This window comes from Medicago sativa, chromosome 5 (assembly GCF_051527215.1).
Source record: "Medicago sativa cultivar Bolivia chromosome 5, Bolivia_mono, whole genome shotgun sequence".
NCBI lineage: Eukaryota > Viridiplantae > Streptophyta > Magnoliopsida > Fabales > Fabaceae > Medicago > Medicago sativa.
In genome coordinates, this window is record NC_140753.1 from 49,766,291 (window position 1) to 49,790,458 (window position 24,168).

The 24,168-nt window shown below is 31.9% G+C and overlaps 3 protein-coding genes across 3 annotated transcripts; all 3 read right to left on the minus strand.

The window, feature by feature from the left end:
• Positions 1-5,933: 5,933 nt before the first annotated feature.
• On the minus strand, positions 5,934-7,929 carry LOC146922689 (uncharacterized). The gene has a single exon (XM_085711597.1). The coding sequence runs from the start codon at positions 7,758-7,760 to the stop codon at positions 5,934-5,936; it is 1,827 nt and encodes a 608-aa protein (XP_085567723.1). The 5' UTR covers positions 7,761-7,929.
• An 8,487-nt stretch (positions 7,930-16,416) lies between these two features.
• Positions 16,417-17,591, minus strand: LOC146922690 (receptor-like protein 18). Its single transcript, XM_085711598.1, has one exon. The coding sequence runs from the start codon at positions 17,589-17,591 to the stop codon at positions 16,539-16,541; it is 1,053 nt and encodes a 350-aa protein (XP_085567724.1). The 3' UTR covers positions 16,417-16,538.
• Positions 17,592-20,975: 3,384 nt separating this feature from the next.
• Positions 20,976-24,168, minus strand: LOC146922691 (receptor-like protein 6). The gene has a single exon (XM_085715491.1). It carries the CDS (start codon positions 24,078-24,080, stop codon positions 21,111-21,113), a length of 2,970 nt encoding a protein of 989 aa, XP_085571617.1. The 5' UTR covers positions 24,081-24,168; the 3' UTR covers positions 20,976-21,110.

Below are 24,168 nucleotides of genomic sequence, written 5' to 3' on the forward strand. Positions count from 1 at the left end.
TAAAGAATTCATTAAAAGAAAAAAAAATTATTACAAAGAGAGCCGAAGTTTGGAATCATTAAAGAAACTTTATCTTAGAAATAATTATAATACTTTTGTCTTATATATATCTACACCATTTTTTAATGCAAAACTGACTTGTGTTTAGTATTTTAATCAATGTACTAAAGACATTCATTATCATTCTGCCTAAAACATATTATTTAAATGAGAACAAAGACTATAGAAATCATCCAACTCTAAATCACTCAAATAAAATCATGTATTCAAGTCTTAACAACTATGGAGATAACAATATTAAGGGTCTTGTTGACGAGTACCTCTGAGACACTTTTTATAGATTTTAAAATAAGAATTTTTTTTTAAGAAAGACAAATATTTCAATTTCCAATACATCGATTACACAATTTTCTTTAAAAATTTATCATTGAAGCCCTTAAACAGTGCCCAGGAACATTGATTAACATTTTCTTAATATTAAATTACAAAAATAACATATGATAAAATAATCAAATATTTTTCCTAAAAAGATAATCAAGTACTTAAAATTTCTAACTCAATTTCAAAAGGGTATGAACTATAGGAATAAAAAATTTATGGTCTTTAATTGGATAAAAATAGAATGTTGGATTGCCATTATACAAAGATAAAAACATTCATCACAAAAAACAAAAACCAAAAATCCAAAAATGGCCAAATTAAGATTAAGATGTGTTATACCTAGGGTGAGCCCCTTGTTTATAGCGTTTTTGAGCTCCGCTGCGTTGTTGATAGATCCAACATTTGTTTTGATAGTCATTGTATAATGGTTTAGATATAGATAGCACACACCATCCGATCACGAATATAAGAAAATAAAAACAATTTTCACCGTAATTAAGAAATACAGTTAAGTGTAGTTATTTTCTAGATTTTGTGTAAAATAAAACATAAGTTAAATTGACACACCAACTTCACTGTACAACCTCATTTAGAGTTATATTTATTACAAACTTTTGGTTTCTCCTCACGTGTGAATATGCAACATTAAAACAAAACCTTAATTTAAGCTCATTCTATTGGAATCATCGATTCATTTTAGTATTTTTAAACAATTTCAAGAAATTTTTAAGTATTTTTATCTTGCCTGCCGTACAATTATTGTTTCTTCATTTACATAAAGATAAAATAATATGACATCTTTAGAAGGAAGATAATTTGTACCGGCTTTCAAGTAACTTGTCTAACAGACATCTAGAGTTTTCAAGGCATGGATGTTTACTAGGTGTGACACAAGTGTCTCAACAAAGAAAGCGACTTTTCTCGCTTTGATAACAGTTTACTAATACAACATGAGAAATGATATTTTGACAACCACTTTTTGACAACTTTTGGACAACTTTCTCTCTCATACTCACATGATGTTGTTATCCTCTCTCTTCCTTTTTCTCTCTCCATTGTTTTTGACCAATAAGAAGTGAGAAAAACAAGATTGTCAACAAAGTTGTCATCAAATGGATGTCAAAATATCATTACTCAATACAACATTGAGACTCAATGAACATAAAAATACTTAGTAAAATGATCAAATGTTTTAGTAGCTAAAATACACCATGCAACAAGTGTTCAGTTCAATGTGATTTTTGTCACATGAGTAAGCCACACGCAATGCCACTAACATTTGAAAATTCACTTTTTGATGTCCATGTTTGATTCACAATTCATTTAAAGAGTTGTGCACTTATGTTGAAAACCACACTTGAATTAAAAAGGGGTATATTAGGAATAGTAGTATTAAAGAGTGTAAAAGTGATTAGTTTTGTTTATATTTTTGTGATCGGAGGTCTTCATCAATTAGACAAGTTATTTTTTTTTTTGAAGAATTAGACAAGTTATTTGAAAGTCTTGTACAAATTCTCTTACCTCTAAAGAGAAGAGAATCACAACAGTTAACTAATCTAACACTTACGCACACAAATATACACGCACACAAATATACACATGATCCACACAATGTGTTTTGAAGTGGATGACTGTAGTTTGATCAAAATTGTATTTAAGTTCAACATATATCACAAAAAAAAAAAAAATTCGTGTTAAACGAATACCTTTTTCTCGACTGCACATATTAATCACTAGTATTTGCCCCGTGCAACGCACGGGCAAAAAACGGTTAATGTAGTAAATTGAATTATGAGTTCTTAAGAAAATAACAAAGTACATAAGCTAAATTGTCGTTCATATAAATTAAATTATATAGTTACTCTATAACAACTATCAAATAAAACAACTGCCGTTGATAATTTAGTTTTTAAAAATTATGGTTCAAATTTTGTCAAAAAAATGTTGTTTTAGTTTAATTTAATATTTTAAAAAATAAAAAAATAGGCCGCAAAGGGAATGAAACAAACAAAATTGGCGAGATAGAGAGGGGAACTCTAGAAGAACACAGTATACATCGTCTATGATTCATCCTCAGTGATTCTCTGTTACTCACAAACCCAACTCAACTCCTATTTATTTATTCTAAGATTAAAATCCCTAATCATAATTTATTCAGAGCTCTCCCTCCCTCCCCGTAACTCAACTTAACTCAACTCAACTCCTATTTATTTAGGAGATAATCTCTAATGCTATTTGGTTAACGGAATAAGAGGGGGAAGTTAACGGAGAAGAGGGTTATGCTATTTCATAAGATCATACTATCTGATGAAAGGGATTTGCATGATTCTGGTATCAAGCTAGAGGATTGCCATAAGGAAAGGATAATGCAATCAAATTGAAGGCATTCACAAAACTTGCATAACAAATATTCATTGTTCAACAGGCTTTGTGAAAGTAGTTATGTTATGCAGATAACTAGTTGGTTGAAGGAGGGTTAGTTGGTGTGAGTTTGTGGTGGATGCTAAGGCCATGGATGAAACAATGATGATTAATTGGAATTCTGGAATGAACGAGACTGAAGAAACTTTGTGTGAAGAATGATTCAAGATTCTTCAAGAATTACATTGTTACAGCCTTAGTGGAGAATCTCTAATGCTTCAGGTATTTTTGAGCTGCATAATAATATTTAATTATTTACATAGTATTTTTGTTGAGTAAATATCACTGTTCAAGTTGTTTATACATAAGCACTAATACGATAAAAGCTTATGCTTATAACCACTTAGTTAAAAAAAATTTCTAAATTATTTGAGTATTGTCCCCGCAGCTAAGTGATCGCTATATATCTGTCAATGTTTTAGGATGTTGCTATTCAATGTGTAGAATTCTATCTGATTGCCCAGTTTTATTTGAGGTGAAACCAAATCCAACTGTTTAGTCTGAACTTTTTTGAAAGAAATCTATCTGATTCTTATTGAGACGTTTCATTTTATTCCGTTTGCAGTATCTGTTTAATACATTAAGAGCTATCTCTGTCTTATCTTGTGGGCATGGTATACATTTTGAGTGTCTTATACAGAGAGATGGAAAAACATCATATGTAAGGCCATAAATGTGTTTCTTATTGTTGATTGAGATGTTATATGGATCCTATCATTTAACACACAATACCGATCTTAGTGTTGTATACATGTTGCGATATTTGGTATCCCAGAGAATCACGGTCAAAAGGTGCTGATGCAGCCTGTATTACGATTGCGAAGACATCAAAAGTCTAGATGTTGCAATACAAATTGTGGTTGTAGACCTATTATTTATTTAGGATAAAATAAAGTCGCGCTGTTTTGATGAGACAAATAAGATGCTATTCCTAAGGAAAAGCAAAATTGAATGGTCAATCATGTCATTTGGTTTCTTATAGTTTGATTGAAGGTCGAGATATCCAGTATTCTGCTAGTCCCAGATTATTATTTTATCTAATGTGAACACATATAGTATAGTTCAGGCGTCAACAGTATAAATCTTGCATGTATGCCACTCAATAGTTAGCTCAGTGTATCGACTGCAGCACAACTCTTTGTTGCTATTGAACATACATCATTTGCAAACATTAGATATAAAACCATCAACGGTTCATGCTCCTCCTTGTAATAGTTTTTGGATGCTTGCCATCTCATTCTTCTAAATAAAGCTGAATTGTAGCTCAGGTTAGTAGTTCTATGCATTGTCTATGCTTAAAGCCTAATGGAATCTTGTGTGAGGGGTGTGTAAGAGATGAAAAACCATTCCTATGAGAAAGTAGTTTGTTGACAGGTTTAGCATGTGTGTCATAGGTTAAAATGGTCCTTTGACTGTTAAAATCTTTAGTGACAAACATGCAAGTTCTTTTGCCTAAACCAAGAGCTTAAAATAGGAGAGGTAGTTGTCCAAAAGAAAATTGAGGAGGGATTACAAAGTAAAGCCACCAGGTTGGGAATAGACTGCAATGATTTCAGAGGATGAGAACTCCTTTCTTAAGAAAGAGGGAAAAATAATTAATCAATTTTGCTGACATTGCTATTTTAACCATATTCCACTGGCTTAGGCAAATTGCAACATTACATATTCTCATCATGTATCTGATTCCTGTTCTTAGAAGTTAGAATGATCTTCTTGTTATAAAATTTCAAACTTTATATGTCGATTGATGTGCTTCCTATATGCACTCTTACACTATAATTGCTAGCGAATAGCAATTTGTTGAATATGCAAAATGGTTTTGTAGGATGATGCACTGATCTGTTAAATCTAATTCTAAGATTTTGGGAAGCTACTGTTTGTTATGTAATCTTGTCTGTATTGCTCTGTGTCATATGGGATGAGACAAGCTCCAATGTTAGGGAATCATACCTTATTTATCATATGATGGGTTCTGAACAATAGTGTATTGGGGCTAATGGTTCTGGATTTAATTTGCTTTCAAGATGACATTTGTTGTAGTATATTGGATATAAAGAAAATCTAGGCTGTACCGAATATGATATTGTAGAAGAGTGACATGTGTTTTTGGGCAATTAAACAATGGAGAAGCTTCAGGGTATCTTTTGGACAAGTATTAGTTATTTAAATTGCCATATTTTTATAATAAAATGTGTTTGCTTGTTTTTATAATAACATCTTATTATGATTTGATTTTACAAACTTTCACTACCCTCCTTTGACCATCTTTAATGGTGCAATTAAATTCGAGCTGCGGAGGACATAAAAACAACACCGTGGAAATGGTTGAAAGAGGAGTGCTATGGATACTTTCTTTTTAACACTCTCTAAAACTAACTTTCTTATTGGATGAAATTCATGTGGGCACCGCACTTTGGAATGAGTCTCACATAAAGTGGTGAGACCCACGTAGATTTCACCCAATAGGAGAGTGAGTGTTCCTAGCATTTCTCATGGTTGAAAACAAAATCAAAAGATTTTAACTATCAAATTACTCAATTGTGTAAGAATCCTATTGCATGCCCTGGCTTGAGAAATTTGTGAGGAATGAATGATTAGTGTGGTCAGGGAGGGCAAGGTTTCCGGTGCTGTTGGGATGCTAAAATGGTATATTTGGCCGTCCTATCACAGTAGTACAGTCGCTTCTTGTCAGTAGCAAACCCGAAATAATTGGAATTGCATATAATTTCTCAATTGTGGCTGAGTTGTTCTCAGAAATGATCTAAATAGTTCAATTCGAGAGGGGGGTGTTTCACTTGTAGTTAGGATTAGACATGGATGAATTTATGCTTACTTGTGTATACTGTCTGCATACTGTAACTATTATGTAATGATACCATTCTTTACAAACATTGCTTGGGTTTGTGGTGATTCACTCGTGATGGGTAATAAAATATGCATGTTCCGTGCTTGGGTTTTTTATGGGTAGTAAAATTTGCTTTGCTTTTTCAAAAATAATTAGAATTGCTTAATTCCTTTTTTATGAGCCCTACTGTACCACTTTAAGTTCAACGATTTAACAATTTTTATACTCTAATTATGCAATTTTTTAAGAAGTTGAAATAGGTCCAAGAAGTAATCTGACTGTTTGCTTACACCAAAAAAAAAAAAAAAAGGGATCTAAAACTGAAATAGGTCCAAGAAGTTGAAATGATTCCAACAAGGTTGTTCTTTTGTAGATCTAAAACTGAAAGATTTTGGAAAGTTCCAAGGCACTGTGGTAGCTTTCCAGTGAAGTTGTTGTGAGACAGGTTGAGTATCTTGAGGGATCTTGCATTGCAAATTCTTGAAGATAAGTCTCCAGTCAACTTGTTGTTTGAGATTGAAAAGAAATACATGCCAAATGGTGGAACTGGAATTTCTCCTTCCAACATGTTAAAGCTTAGATCTAAAGAAGACAAAGTTCCATTTCCCAAATTATTAAACCAGCTTGGAACCCTTCCATTGATTTGGTTGTAAGATAGATTTAAATACTGAAGAGTTTTTAACTCATTGAGGAAGCTTGGGAAACTATTGAGATTGCATGATGATAAACCTAATTCATTAAGGTTGGGTAAGGTGAAGTCACTTTCATTGTGTAAGTTAAAAGAGACAAGATTAGTTTGTGAAAGGTCAAGCCATGTTAGATTTTGGAGCTTTGAAAATTTCTGAAAATCACCACTTAAGTTATTTGATGATAGGAGCAATACTTCCAGATTTTTCATATCAAACATTGAATTTGGAATATTACCATGTAGCCTATTTTGAGACAGATCAACATCTGTCAAAGAATAAGCAGAGAATTCACCAATTGACCCAGTAAGCTGGTTTCCATAGAGATATAACACTGATAATGATGACAAAGAATAACACCACTGTGGAATTGTTCCATTTAGTAAATTACTGTGCAAACTTAAATATTTTAAATTTGGAAGTCCGCTAATTTTATTTGGAATGGGGCCAACCAATTTATTGGATGAACAAGCTAAATATTCAAGTTGAGTTAAACCAAACAATGACGATGGCAATTGGCCTACAAGTTGGTTTCTAAAAAGATATAAAACTTGTAGTTTGCTAAGCTTACCAAGTGAATCAGGGATCTCACCTCTAAAGTTGTTCCATCGAAGATACAAAGAAGTTAGTTGGGTTATGTTCCCCAAAAATGGAGGAATGACTCCTGACAAAGAAGTGTTCGACAGATCCAAGTGCACTAGAGAAGTGCTCCAATTAACTTTTGAAAGTTCACTTTTGAGATTAAAATTCGAAGCTAGTTTAAGAAATTGAAGATTGGGTAATTGGAGCATGTTACTTGCTAACTTCCCTTGCAATTTGTTATTATCTAGACTAAGGGAGACCAGAGAGGCTGAATAATTTACTAACAAAGACAGAGTGCTTGGTTTAATTGAAGACATATCTATGTAATCAAGAGAAAGCTCCTCTAAGTCAGTTGTATTTTTAATGAGATTTTCAAAGGTCGATTGTTCAAATATCGTTTCGTCTAACCCCGAAAGATCAAGCGAAACTAATTTTGATAAACGGGAGATTTTGGAAGAAATGACACCTTGAAATCTTGACGAAGATAAGTTTAGATGCGTGAGAGATTTAAGATTACTAAATGCAGAAGATATTTGAGACATGGAAAAATCATTGAAAGCTAGGTTGAGTTTTTGAAGATGATGAAGATGGAAGAGAGTGCTATTAGGATGAAGTTTACCTTGAAGTGATCCACAAGCAAGGTCGAGGCCAATCACGTAGCCTGATTTTGTGTCACAACTCACTCCATCCCACAAGCAACAATTCGTACCGTTTTTCCATGATTTTGTCCTTGGATAAGAAGAAGAATTGTCTGTAGCACAACTATCAAAAAAGTCGGAAGAGTTGAATTCCATTTTTCCGCAAGACGGAATTCTTGAATTCAAGCAAGGCAGAGGAATCATCATGGTTGCACAACGGCACCAATGAAGAAACCGATGAAGGAAAAACAAAAAGCATCAAACACATGGAATGAAACACAAACCACCCCATATGTACGTAAAATAATATTTTACAGAACAAACTTTTAAGCTTTTCTTATACTTTAGTTTTAGAAGTTGTAACACAAAAAAGATTGCTATGCAATTGATGAAAGAATATTTGCTTATAATGAGGAACATATGGAATGTACCACTAACAAATTTATTGCGAAAAAATTCCTTTTTTAATCATTATGTTTTTTTTTTCCTGGTACATAAATCATTATGTTTTTTTTTGAAAGAATCATTATGTTTTTTAATCATTATATTTTTAGCAAAAAGGTCAACAATTTACTCAATGTTTCTTTGAAAAGGGAAAAAAAACAATTTACTCAAATGTTTTATTCAAAATGTTTTACTCAATTTTTATCAAATGGATGTCAAAATATCATTACTCTTTTGAGAATTGGACTCTAGCAATTGAAAAGACATGTCAAAATAGCCTATGGTACAATGTTTTATACAAAATTCAACTAAGTTGTTTTCTTTAAAATGGTTTCTGACACTCTTTAAAAAATTTAAATTAAGAAATTACTCCCTCCGTCCTAAATTATAATAAAAAAAACTCATTTTCTTTATTCCAAATTATAAGAAATGTTTTCTTTAAAATGGTTTCTGACACTCTTTAAAAAATTTAAATTAAGAAATTACTCCCTCCGTCCTAAATTATAATAAAAAAAAACTCATTTTCTTTGTTCCAAATTATAAGAAAAAAAGACTAACTTTTATCATATTTAATTATGTTTTTTCAAAAAAATTATCTTTTCCAAAGGAAAATTAAATGTAGAGTGCATTCAATTTGCTCTCTTTTTCATTTTCTCTATAATCAACTACCAATGAAAATTGTTTTTACATCTTCCTATAAAACTTATTTCAAAGATAACACAAAAAACTATGTTACAAACTACTATGTTTTAGTTTTCTTAATAAGTGTGATTTTTTTTTTTGTTTATAATATGGGACGGATGGAGTATTTTTTAAAAAGTCAAATAGTCGGGTTCTTATCATAAAATTAAAAAATAAAAAAAATAAAAATCAATGCAATTACTTCATTCAATCTTATTTATAAGAGAAATTTTGATCAATAAACACTAGTTTAAAATATTGGACCAATACATCAATTTTTATTGACCAAAATATATCTTCTAAATAGGATTAGATGAAATATTAATTAGTGTAACTTTTCATGCAAGGTCGTTAAAGAGTGTATGAAAAACACTTGTTAACATTTTCGAAAGGTCATAAAACCCATACTCAACCTATAACATTCTAAAAATCTACTACAAATTTAAGATGAGATTTTTTTTTTCTGCTACGATCAACTATTTTGATGATAATATCTTGATTTATAGATATCAAGTTGGGATAAAAAAAAATTACGTCATTTTGAAGCTATATAATACGTATTAACATCATTCATAAAAATAAAACAATATTTACTGGAAATGAGTTTCTAGCAATTATATTGACATGTGGAATTATGAGGCTCATTGTTTTTGGTTTAAATGTTCATTACACGACGCAGATAATGACTACACACATGACATGGAAGACTTGATAGCTTTAAGGGGGAGACTTTAGTGGTTTCTTCTACGATGATCTTTGCAAATGAGTTTCTAGAAATTTAAATTGACATGTGGAATAATGTTGCTTATTGTTTTTGGTTTATACGTTCACGAGTTACACAAAGCAAATAGCTGACTATAAATGGAAGACTTGTATAACTTTAGACGGAGACTTAGAATTATTGGTTTCTTTTGCTTTTTGAAATAAGAACACATCCTATAAAACTTGTGGAAATAATGTTTTGTTTTAGTGAATAGTTTAGTGACCAAAAATTCAGAAGAATATGTAGGAAATTTAAAGTTTAAACTTCGACCTTGCATAATACAATGTCTCTGCTAGTTGAATCATACTCACGGAAACAAGTGAAAAGAGTCTTATAAACTAAGAATTGTAAAAAAAACTAATTGTATTTTTTTTCCTAACATTCTCAAGATATATACTTGGTCATAAATACTGAAAATTGTATTTTTTTTTAACATACTGTTTCTCCTTGCACACCTTGTGTGGGGAGTATCTCATTTTGATTTGTTCAAAAAAAAAATAATATACAATAAGTAAACTTCGTTGGTAATGAGTTAAAAAAAAGTCATCACTATGTTTTCTAAAAAGACATAGAGTGAAGAACCAAATTAGTAACTAAGAGGAATTAAAAGCCACTTTTAGTACTTGGAAAAAACAAACTTTGAGACTTTAGTCTCTTTTTTCTGTACATTTTGTTTGGTTGATTTCAAAAAGATAAAAGAAAGAATATAAAGCAAAAAGCAACAATGAATACGTTAGTGATTAGGAGGTTCTTTTAAAAAAAATAGAGTAATTAGGAGGTCTCACTCTCATATTAAGAACCCATTTGAAAATTATTCTTTAAATTTTTATTAAAAACAGAAATTATAGATGAAAAAGCATCCAATTAAAAAATAAAAAAAGAAGAAGCTATGGACGTTAAAATAGCTTTTCATTTACATGGTTAGAGAAACAAAGACACTATAAATTATGTTTTCCTCTGTCTGTTCTATTATTTTTTAAGTTAATCAAAATAGTTATTTCATTTTTTTACTCAAAATTCTTTAAAACAATTATTTTTGAAAAACTTTTATGCACACACATAATTAAAACTTCTAGTATATTTTATTTTTAAATCCAAAACAACACGGCACGTCGTAGCATTTCATGTCTTGTTGAGGAAAGACCGCAACGCGTCGAGCTCTTTTCTACCAAAGAAATTAAAGCCAAACTTGACTTTGCTAGTCTTCCTTCAAGCTTCATGGACAGATCAACAACCGTAGCTTTTTAAAGAAATTATTATTATAAAAAGCATAAAAGCATCATGAACCAGTACCGTAACAACAACCATAGTTTCGAGGGAACCACCACGATATTTCTCTGACCTTTACCGGACAGATCAATTGCCTTTAGGATAGAGGAGTGAGAAATTCTAATATGGTCACAGGACCAAAGAAATAGTGTTTGGTCACACACATAAATAAGTATTTTTGTAATAAAAATGAGGAAATTGATAAAAAAAATGATTGAATATTTTGAGGAGAATCTTTTTATGTGTGTGTCAAAACATTATTGATTTAGTCTTGTGACCATGTAAGAATACCTCGAGAGGAGTACATTTTGTTTTTGAAATAAGGAGAGAGGAGTACATATACTTCCTTGCGCCCAAGAACAGTTGTTAGGTTTTCATACATTAATTTCTTACTTTCTGGATTGAAGTACTCCCTCTGGTCTCAAATGTAAACAACTTTTTACTTTTTAGGTTCATTCAATAAATGATGTATGTGATCTATAATATGGACTACATACATCATTTATTAAATGAATCTAAAAAGTAAAATGTTGCTTACATTTGAGACCGGAGGGAGTACCAAAAAGAGGCTAGGCTATAACCTATAGGGGCATGAGTTGGTTTATGCAAATGAGTACGATGAAATCTTAATTTAACATCATTCTTAATGCATCATTCCTATCGCCATTAACATGAAATTCGATTTTACAGATAGATGATTGACTATTTCTAAAATATTTACAGTGTGTTTGCTTGCGTGATTGGTAATGTGTAATGTTGCACAAATTTGCAAAGATCATTTTGCAATTTTTTTTAAAATCAATTATGCAATGTACTACAAATTTTTATCACTTCTATTGGTGTTTTTTTTCTTCTTTTCGTGCAAACGCTCACTTTTTTTTGGCTGCTAAACATTGCTACTAGTAATTATTCGAATTAATGTATGGATATTTTTTGTGGAGAAAATGTAAGGATATTTTTAGAACAATGGCAAGTAACAAAAAACATTAGTCTCTACGGTTTCTGTTGGTGATTTTGCAAGAATGTAGAGACATAGTGAAAGAAGAAACAGAGATGGCGTTTTGACAACAAGAAAGAAAGTCAGTCTGGACATTGTTGCATGCTCCAAATGGTTAGATTTACGGGGGGCGGGGCGGTGTATCACTTGTAGTTAGGATTAGACATGGATGAGTTTATGCTTACTTGTGTATATTGTCTGCATACTGTAACTATTTTGTAATGATACAATTCTTTACAAACTTTGTTTGGGTTTGTGGTGATTCACTTGGGTTTGCTTTTTAAAAATAATTACCATTGCTTAATTCCTTTTTTATGAGCCCTACTGTACCACTTTAAGTTCAATGATTTAATAATTTTTATACTCTAATGATGCAATTCTGGTTAGAAGTTGAAATAGGTCCAAGAAGTAATCTGACAGTTTTCTTACATCTTTATTCTCAAATGTAAGCATATTGCATTTTATTGTTTAGAATTGGTTGTTTATATCAAAATGGTTTGAATATGTGACTGCCTACTTGCTCCAATAGTGTTATTCTCTAAGAATCAGTTTTCAAGTTTAAGAACCTTCTAAGCACTTTCAGTGGATAAATGTATACTGTCTGCTTACTTGTATGTATTGAATTCTTCTTACCATTTATTATCTCAATATCATAGGTTAACCGGGATGAACCTGAAATCATCTTGCAGAATTCAATATGTGCCAATCCTTGGGAGGATAAAAAATCATCATTTTGGTATCTAGGGAGAGGATGGCTATAGGGGTTGCAATCATCATTTTATCTTTTTCCTTTTATTGAACTCTCTTAAATCTTAACTGATTAGGTGAATTTGATTCCTAGCAAACTGTTAAAAAATTCCAATTGCATACAATCCTTTAGTAAGAGTGGAGTTTCATTAAAAAATTCCAACTTTTTGCTCCGATCAACTATTTTGATGATAATATCTTGATTTATAGATATCAAGTTGGGATAAAAAAATTACGTCATTTTGAAGCTATAAACAATATGTCTATAATCCTTATTAACATCATTCATAAAAATAAAACAATATTTATTGGAAATGAATTTCTAGCAATTATATTGACATGTGGAATCATGAGGCTAATTGTTTTTGGTTTAAAAGTTCATTATACGACGCAGATAAAGACTACACACATGACATGGAAGACTTGATAGCTTTAAGGGGAGACTTTAGTGGTTTCTTCTACGATGATATTTGCAAATGAGTTTCTAGAAATTTAAATTGACATGTGGAATAATGTTGCTTATTGTTTTTGGTTTATACGTTCACGAGTTACACAAAGCAAATAGCTGACTATAAATGGAAGACTTGTATAACTTTAGACGGAGACTTAGAATTATTGGATTCTCTTGCTTTTTGAAATAAGAACACATTCTATAAAACATGTGGAAATAATGTTTTGTTATAGTGAATAGTTTAGTTTCCAAAATTTCACCTCTTCAGATGAATATGTAGGAAATTTAAAGTTTAAACTTCGACCTTGCATAATACAATGTCTATACTAGTTGAATCATACTCACAGAAACAAGTGAAAAGAGTCTTATAAACTGAGAATTGTAAAAAAAAAAAAACTAATTGTATTTTTTTTCCTAACATTCTCAAGATATATACTTGGTCATAAATACCGAAAATTGTAAATTTTTTTAACATAATACTCCCTCCGGTCACTATTATAAGCAAAACTCCACTTTTTAGATACATTGGATAACTAATGTATCTAGTCTTTATTATAGACTAGATACATTAATTATTGAATGCATCTAAAAAGTGGAGTTTTGCTTATAATAGTGACCGGAGGGAGTATACAATAAGTAAACTTCGTTGGTAATATGAGTTAAAAAAAGTCATCACTATGTTTTCTAAAAAGACATAGAGTGAAGAACCAAATTAGTAACTAAGAGGAATTAAAAGCCACTTTTAGTACTTGGAAAAAACAAACTTTGAGAATTTAGTCTCTTTTTTTGTACATTTTGTTTGGTTGATTTCAAAAAGATAAAAGAAAGAATATAAAGCAAAAAGCAACAATGAATACATTAGTGATTAGGAGGTTCTTTTAAAAAAAAAAACAAACTTTGAGAATTTAGTCTCTTTTTTTGTACATTTTGTTTGGTTGATTTCAAAAAGATAAAAGAAAGAATATAAAGCAAAAAGCAACAATGAATACGTTAGTGATTAGGAGGTTCTTTTAAAAAAAATAGAGTGATTAGGAGGTCTCACTCTCATATTAAGAACCCATTTGAAAATTATTCTTTAAATTTTTATTAAAAACAGAAATTATAGATGAAAAAGCATCCAATTAAAAAACAAAAAAAGAAGAAGCTATGCACGTTAAAATAGCTTTTCATTTACATGGTTAGAGATACAAAGACACTATAAATTATGTTTTCCTCTGTCTGTTCTATTATTTTTTTAAGTTAATCAAAATAGTTATTTCATTTTTTTACTCAAAATTCTTTAAAACAATTACTTTTGAAAAACTTTTATGCACACACATAATTAAAACTTCTAGTATATTTTATTTTTAAATCCAAAACAACACGGCACTTGGTAGCATTTCATGTCTTGTTGAGGAAAGACCGCAACGCGTCGAGCTCTTTTCTGCCAAAGAAATTAAAGCCAAACTTGACTTTGCTAGTCTTCCTTCAAGCTTCAAGGACAGATAAAAAGCATAAAAAGCATAAAAGCATAAAATGCATAAAAGCATCATTATTAAAGAAACTATTATTTAAAAAAACAACCGTACCTTATTAAAGAAATTATTATTATAAAAAGCATAAAAGCATCACGAACCAGTACCGTAACAACAACCGTAGTTTCGAGGGAACCACCACGATATTTCTCTGATCTTTACCGGACAGATCAATTGTCTTTAGGACAGAGGAGTGAGAAATTCTAATATGGTCACAGGACTTAAGAAATAGTGTTTGGTCATACACACATAAAGAAGTATTTTTTAATAAAAAGGAGGAAATTGATAAAAAAAAATGATTGAATATTTTGAGGAGAATCTTTTTATGTGTGTGTGGCAAAACATTATTGATTTAGTCTTGTGTCCATGGAAGAATACCTCGAGAGGAGTACATTTTGTTTTTGAAATAAGGAGAGAGGAGTACATATACTTCCTTGTGCCCAAGAACAGTTGTTAGGTTTTCATACATTAATTTCTTACTTTCTGGATTGAAGTACCAAAAAAGAGGCTAGGCTATAACCTATAGGGGCATGAGTTGGTTTATGCAAATGAGTACGATGAAATCTTAATTTAACATCATTCTTAATGCATCATTCCTATTGCCTTTAACATGAAATTCGATTTAATTTACAGATAGATGATTGACTATTTCTAAAATATTTATAGTGTGTTTGCTTGCGTGATGGGTAATGTGAAATGTTGCACACATTTGCAAAGATCATTTTGCTATTTTTTTAAAATCAATTATTCAATGTACTACAAATTTTGCTATTAGAATTAATGTAAGGATATTTTTTTTGGAGAAAATGTAAGGATATTTTTAGAACAATGGCATGTAACAAAAAACATTAGTCTCTACGGTTTCTATTGGTGATTTTGCAAGAATGTAGAGACATAGTGATATTCTCTAAGAATCAGTTTTCAAGTTTAAGAACCTTCTAAGCATTTTCAGAGGATAAATGTATACAGTCTTCTACTTGTATTGAATTCCTACCATTTATTATCTCAAGATCATAGGTTAACTAGGATGAACCTGCAATCTTGCAGAATTCAGTGTGTTCCAGTCCTTGGGAAGTTGAAAGTGACTTGGATCATTTTGGTGTAGGGAGAGGATGGTTGTAGGGGTTGCAATGAAATTGAAGCCATTGACAAAAATTGTGCGAAAATTGCTCATCAGGTTTTGTGAAAGTAATTGTGCGAAAATTGTGCCTAAGCCCATGCAAAGAAAGTTACATAGAAACTAAGAGAGTAGAGATCCTCATTACATCAACAACTAATAAATGACTAAGTCAAGGTGGACAAACCTCGTAAAAGTACCACTGAAACCCATAGAGTAACGATAATTTGCTAAAGCATCCACACTTTAATTAGCTTCACGGTAGGAATGATGCACCACGGCCTCCCAATCCAACACTAGTAAGCAGTGAATCTTCTAAACCAGGGACCTTAGATTCATGATCTTTATTGCTTCATATTTAATCCAAACTCCTGAGCATTTAACTGATTCATTCATAGGTTTTTAAGCCATTGGTAACAAGATTTGTTTTTCCTTCTTTCTAAATCATTTTTGTGTATGCATGCTCCCAAAGTGTGTGTCTTCATTCTTGGTTAATTGATTTATCAAACAAGTTATATTGGTTAGCTATTGTTTGATTCAATAGCTGTAGACTTTGCAACTGAAGTTCGTATATAAATTTTTCACTTAAAGACAGATAGGCAAACATGAAGATAGAAATCTGATTTCATTAGGCAATCATGAAGATAGAAAGTTGATTTCGTAGTATATATTTCTAGGTTATCTTTTTTCAATCTGATTGCAACAAGATTGATCTGTAATAAAAGAAAAGGTTGATCAAACTGACTCTTTGATAGTATGTATACTTTAAATTTCATAATTTCAATTTGGAACCTATTCCATACTTAGATAATGGATTTTAAGACTTCCAAACTTAAAAAGAAATTACAAATTCAAATTCTTTTCATTGAACTGACACTTATTATTTGATAAAAGAGAAATTATTATTAATAATAGTGGTAGCCATTTTACAACTAGTTAAGATTGGAACTATATTATTTTGAAGTTACAAATTCAAATTGAACTGACACTAAAAGACAGACTCTATCCTCTTTTATTAGCGCGAAACTTTTGGCTCCTCCTCTTCCTCTTCCTCTGTATTAGACTGGCAATGTCTTCAACAAACCAAATTACCCATTGTGGTTTTTCAATTAAGAATACAATGTAACCCAACAGTATTCCAAATACCATTCCACTAGCATATCCAATAGCCACAGCTCTCCATCCAAATAAAAATTCTTCTTCATGCTCAGAAGAACTTGAATCTCTTGGTTGTTCTTCATCCTCGTGACATGGATTTGACAAAGGCAGCCCACATAGCCCTGGATTTCCCTTATAGGAATCATTCATAAATGTATTGAACTGCTTCCCACTTGGTATGATCCCCTCCAGCTGGTTTAGTGAGAGGTTCAATTTGGAAAGAAAGTTAAGATTGGTCAATGCCTGAGGAATCTCACCTGTGAGCTTGTTCGAGGAGAGGTCTAACCATTCTAGATTTTCTAAGCCACCAAAGGATCGTGGAATAGGACCAATGAGTTTATTATATGAAAGGTTAAGTCCTTTGAGTGACTTCAACTCTCCAATGATTGTTGGAATCTCTTCTTCAAATTGATTATTTGACAAATCAAGAGTTGTGAAAGTAGTCAAAATCCTCTCTAGCTCTAAATCAAACCCTTTTATTGTGACCACTACAGAATCATAGTCGCTATTTCCATTTGAATCACTCATATATTGCAAGCCATCATTCACATTAGTCATCACCATTCCTTCAAAGTTTTTGATGTATGCTCTTGGCAAAGTTCCGCTAAAATTATTGTTAGATACATCAAAAACCCTCAACTTAGGAAATGTGTGGTTAGTTTCCAAACCGGAGATGGTACCATTGAACCTATTAGCACGTAAAACAACAAGGACTTGCAACTCTGGAAGAGACTCTAGCCAACTAGGAAATGAGCCCTCTATCTTATTTTCTCCAAGATCCAAAACTTCCAGTTTTTTGCATTTGGCAATAACATGAGGTAATGGTCCATTCAATACGTTAGTGATTAGGAGGTTCTTTTGAAAAAAAATAGAGTAATTAGGAGGTCTCACTCTCATATTAAGAACCCATTTGAAAATTATTCTTTAAATTTTTATTAAAAACAGAAATTATAGATGAAAAAGCATCCAATTAAAAAACAAAAAAAGAAGAAGCTATGCACGTTAAAATAGCTTTTCATTTACATGGTTAGAGATACAAAGACACTAGAAATTAAGTTTTCCTCTGTCTGTTTTATTATTTTTTTAAGTTAATCAAAATAGTTATTTCATTTTTTTTACTCAAAATTCTTGAAAACAATTATTTTTGAAAAACTTTTATGCACACACATAATTAAAACTTCTAGTATATTTTATTTTTAAACCCAAAACAACACGGCACTTAGTAGCATTTCTTTTCTGCCAAAGAAATTAAAGCCAAACTTGACTTTGCTAGTCTTCCTTCAAGCTTCAAGGACAGATCAACAACCGTACCTTATTAAAGAAATTATTATTATAAAAAGCATAAAAGCATCATGAACCAGTACCGTAACAACAACCGTAGTTTCGAGGGAACCACCACGATATCTCTCTGAACTTTACTAGACAGATCAATTGTCTTTAGGACAGAGGAGTGAGAAATTCTAATATGGTCACATGACCAAAGAAATAGTGTTAGGTCACACACATATAAAGAAGTATTTTTTTAATAAAAAGGAGGAAATTGATAAAAAAAATAATTGAATATTTTGAGGAGAATCTTTTTATGTGTGTGTGTCAAAACATTACTGATTTAGTCTTGTGACCATGAAAGAATACCTCGAGAGGAGTACATTTTGTTTTTGAAATAAGGAGAGAGGAGTACATATATTTCCTTGTGCCCAAGAACAGTTGTTCGGTTTTCATACATTAATTTCTTATTTTCTGGATTGAAGTACCAAAAAAGAGGCTAGGATATAACCTATAGGGGCATGAGTTTGTTTCTGCAAATGAGTACGATGAAATCTTAATTTAACATCATTCTTAATGCATCATTCCTATTACCATTAACATGAAATTCAATTTTATAGATGATTGACTATTTCTAAAATATTTAAAGTGTGTTTGCTTGCGTGATGGGTAATGTGTAATGTTGCACACATTTGCAAAGATCATTTTGCTATTTTTTTTTTAAATCAGTTATTCACTTGGGTTTGCTTTTTAAAAAATAATTAAAATTGCTTAATTCCTTTTTTTATGAGCCCTACTGGACCACTTAGAATCAGTTTTGAAGTTTAAGAACCTTCAAAGCATTTTCCATTGTAAATACTCTTAATGCTAAGTGCTAAGATGGTTCTTGATTTTGACTCCCATTATTTCGAATCAATTGATCAGAAACCTTCTAAGCATTTTCAGTGGATAAATGTATACTGTCTGCTTATTGAATTTAGTTTTTACGATAAAAATGCTATAATCATTTATTGTTTGGTTAAGGAAATTCCGATTAAAAAATGGATCATTTTATCTTTTTCCTTTTATTGAACTCTCTTAAATCTTAACTGATTAGGTGAGTTTGATTCATAGCAAACTGTTAAAAAATTCCAATTGCATACAATCCTTTAGTAAGAGTGGAGTTTCATTAAGATGATGTGTATGTGATTTTATATCAACTTTTGCAATGCAACTTATATTGGAATCATAATCTTCATCATGAATAAATTTACTTTTATTACCTTTATATATTGACATTTGAATGTTTCAATTGACTTCATATCTACATAGTAATATAAATGAGGGACTTGTAGAAGGGTGTTGCTAATTTGATTTTGGTCTTCAACGGTTAAAATTTCTTCACTTTTCCATGTTTCTTCAATGGTCGGTCACGAAACGTGTAGTTGCTAGAGATCAGTTTTAGGGTAATTTCATGAAATGGTTAGCCAGCAATCTGGCAATCTCAGTGAACACTACATTATCTTTGGCAAGGACACATGCAAAAGCCATAACAAATGCAAGTATAGAAGAGAATGGAGTTGTTTTATAATGAGGAGAAATAGGAACGTTTGAGGGTGCCTTGAAAGTTGCAAAGAGAACCCATACATCTCTTATGTTACTCACCTGTCAATAGCAGAGTTATATCTCTTAGCTATAATTTGCATCTATGACTATTTTGTTAAATCCTTCACAAAGTTGACAACAAATAGAGAGAAAATAACAATATCATTACATTAATTGATTCAAGCTGATACATCTCTTATATATAAATACAAGCTTCAACATCTGATCTAACCAACCCAATAGAACAGAATAACATTGCCACTAACTAATGCAATTATGCTAGTAAGTAACTCAGATACAAACTTGAATGTACAATCATCAATGAAGAGAAAGGGGAATGTAACTACTCTACTCTCTGATAGACAAGTTCTACATACCAGTACCCCAATCATACTATCTTTTTCATTTAATTTGATCAAAAGTTATTAACTATGACACTTATTCAAAAAACAGAATGCATTCATCTTGTTAATCCATTCCTCCAAAATAGTGCTTAGGCAAGCCTCAATTTTTTGAGTATATTCCAATAAAATCTTTCCTTCTGCTTTCTCTTTATTCCCTATTTTTCCAATGCCACACATTACTTGCAGGACATGTTTTGTTGAGCTTATTTCCTCTAATTTGTCATCTACATTAGAAAAAGGGATATCTAGTAAGCTGATTTCTTTAGGCAATCATGAAGATAGAAAGTTGATTTCGTAGTATATATTTCTAGGTTATCTTATTCTAGTCTTGTTGCAAAAATATTGAGCAAACTAACTCTTTGATATTTGGTCTAGTGTATGATGCAAATATCTTTTTTGAAGGAATGTTGCTTATAGCTTTTCATCGATAATAAGACTGTCAATACAACTTGGGATATATAATAAATAGTGGGACTAGTTAAGGATGCGGCCTCTGTTGCAAGAGCATGAGCTACCGCATTCGTTTGTTGTCTAATGAACTCAATCCTAGAGTTTGTGAAAGAAGTGGAAAACAAAGACTGACACGCTGCAATAATGTATCGAAATTTCGTAATGTCGGTTTTGCTTGAGTGGAAAGCATCATTCATGATCTTGGAATCAAGCTCGAAATCGATATTGTAAGACTGCATGTCATTCATCCACTGAAGAGCATGAAAAAGGCCCAAGGATTCTCCCACTGCGACAGGATAAACTAAATCAAACTGCAACATCTTCGCCAAAACCAAAGTTCCGGCATCATCGCGCAAGCATATACCAATACCTGTCCGGATGAATTGATCCGAGAAGGCTGCGTCAATATTGCACTTATACTGACCTTGACTCGGCGGCTGTCACTGCTGTACAGCAGGAACCAAATCCTGAGATTTCTAACAACCATTATGCATACTTTTAAATTTCATATTTTGTATTTGGACCCTCTTCCAAACTCGGATAATGGATTTTAAGACTTCCAAACTTAAAAGAGAAATTACAAATTCAAATTCTTTTCATTGAACTGACACTTATTATTTAATAAAACAGAAAATATTATTAAGAAAGATTCAAATTATTTGAAATTAAAAATACAAATTCTATTCATTGAACTGACACTAAAACACAAATTCTATTCTCTTTTATTTGCGCGAAACTTTTGGCTCTTCCTCTTCCTCTTCATGTGTATTAGACAAGCAATATCTTCAACAAACCAAATTAGCCATTGTGGTTTTCCAATTAAGAATACAATGTAACCCAATAGTATTCCAAATACCATTCCACTAGCATATCCAATAGCCACAGCTTTCCATCCAAATAAAAATTCTTCTTCATGCTCAAATGAACTTGAATCTCTTGGTTGTTCTTCAACCTTGTGACATGGTTTTGACAAAGGTAACCCACATAGCCCTGGATTTCCCTTATAGGAATCATTCATAAATGTATTGAACTGCTTCCCACTTGGTATGACTCCCTCGAGCTGGTTCAGTGAAAGGTTCAATACAGAAAGAGAGTTAAGATTGGTCAATGCCTCAGGAATCTCACCTGTGAGTTTGTTTGAGGAGAGGTCCAACCATTCTAGATTTTCCAAGCCAACAAAGGATTGTGGAATAGGACCAGTGATTTTATTACATGAAAGGTTAAGTCCTTTGAGTGACTTCAGCTGTCCAATAATAGTTGGAATCTCTCCTTCAAATTTATTCTTTGATAAATCAAGAGTTGTAAAAGTAGTCAAGATCCTCTCTAGCTTGAAATCGAACCCTTTTATTGTGACTACAACAGAATCATAGTAGCTATATCTATTTGAACCACTCATATATTGCAAGCCATCATTCACATTAGTCATCACCATTCCTTTAAAATTTTTGAGGTATGTTGTTGGCAAAGTGCCGCTAAAATTATTGTTGGAGACATCAAAAACCCTCAACTTAGGAAATGTATGGTTAGTTTCCAAACCGGAGATGGTACCATTGAACCTATTAGCACGTAAAACAAGGACTTGCAACTCTGGAAGAGACTCTAGCCAACTAGGAAATGAGCCCTCTATGTTATTTTCTCCAAGATCCAAAACTTCCAGTTTTTTGCATTTGGCAATAACATGAGGTAATGGTCCATTCAATTGATTTCCATTCAAATTCATAGTCTTTAAAACTTTCATCTCAAAATAGATTTTGGGTATGATTCCAACAAGGTTGTTCTTTTGTAGATCCAAAACTGAAAGATTTTGGAAAGTTCCAAGGCACTGTGGAAGCTTGCCAGTCAAGTTGTTGTGAGACAGGTCGAGTAACTCGAGGGAGCTTGCATTGCAAATTCTTGAAGATAAATCTCCAGTCAACTTGTTGTTTGAGATTGAAAAGAAATAAGTGCCAAATGGTGGAACTGGAATTTCTCCTTCCAACATGTTAAAGCTTAGATCAATATAACCAATGCTCATGTGGGAGAGATTCCCAGTTGATGTAAGATGGTTATGAGAAAGGTCTAAAGTAGACAGAGTTCCATTTCCCACATTATTAAACCAGCTTGGAACCCTTCCATTGATTTGGTTGTAAGATAGATCTAAATACACAAGAGTTTTTAACTCATTGAGGAAGCTTGGGAAACTATTGAGTTTGCATGATGATAAAATTAAATAACGAAGGTTGGGTAAGGTGAAGTTACTTTCATTGTGTAAGCTAAAAGGGATAAGATTAATTTGAGATAGGTAAAGAATCCGCAGATTTTGGAGCTTTGAAAATTTGTGAAAAGCTACACTCAAGTTATTTGATGATAGGTACAATCCAGTCAGATTTTGCATATCAAACATTGAGTTTGGAATATTACCATGTAGCCTATTATAAGACAGATCAACACGTGTCAAAGAATAAGCAGAGAATTCACCAATTGACCCAGTAAGTTGGTTTCCACCGAGATATAACTCTGATAATGATGACAAAGAATAACACCACTGTGGAATTGTTCCATTCAGTAAATTATTGGACAAATATAAATATTTTAAATTTGGAAGTCCGCTAATTTTATTTGGAATGGGGCCAACCAATTTATTGGATGAACAAGCTAATGATTCAAGTTGAGTTAGACCAAACAATGATGATGGCAATTGGCCTACTAGTTGGTTGTCAGAAAGACGTAAAAGTTGTAGTTTGCCAAGCTTACCAAATGAATCAGGGATCTCACCTCTAAAGTTGTTCCATCGAAGATACAAAGAAGTTAGTTGGGTTATGTTCCCCAAAAATGGAGGAATGACTCCTGACAAAGAAGTGTTCGACAGATCCAAGTGCACGAGAGAAGTGCTCCAATTAAATTTTGAAAGTTCACTTTTGAGATTAAAATTTGAAGCTAGTTTAAGAAATTGAAGATTGGGTAATTGGAGCATGTTACTTGCTAACTTCCCTTGCAATTTGTTATCATATAGACTAAGGGAGACCAGAGAGGCTGAATAATTTGCTAGCAAAGACAGAGTGCTTGGTTTAATTGAAGACATATCTATGACATCAAGAGAAAGCTCCTTTAAGTCAGTTGTATTTTTAATGAGCTTTTCAAAGGTCGATTGTTCAAATACCGTTTCGTCTAAGTGCGAAAGATCAAGAGAAACTAGTTTTGACAAACAGGAGATTTTGGAAGAAATAACACCATGAAAACTGGAGGAAGATAAGTTTAGATGTGTGAGAGCTATAAGATTACTAAATGCAGAAGATATTTGAGACATGGAAAAATCATTGAAAGCTAGGTTGAGTTTTTGAAGATGATGAAGATGGAAAAGAGTGCTGTTAGGATGAAGTTTACCTTGAAGTGACCCGCAAGTAAGGTCGAGGCCAATCACGTAGCCTGATTTTGTGTCACAACTCACTCCATCCCACAAGCAACAATTCGTACCGTTTTTCCATGATTTTGTCCTTGGATAAGAAGAAGAATTGTCTGTATCACAACTATAAAAAAAGTTGGAAGAGTTGAATTCCATTTTTCCATTTTTCCGCAAGATGGAATTCTTGAATTTAAGCAAGGCAGAGGAATCATCATGGTTGCACAACGGCACCAATGAAGAAGCCCATGAAGGAAAAACAAAAAGAAACAAACACATGGAATGAAACACAAACCACCCCATATGTAAAAAAAAATGACAAAATAAACTTCGAAGCTTTTCTTATACTCGAGTTTTAGAAGTTGTAACGCAAAAAAGATGGCTATGGAAT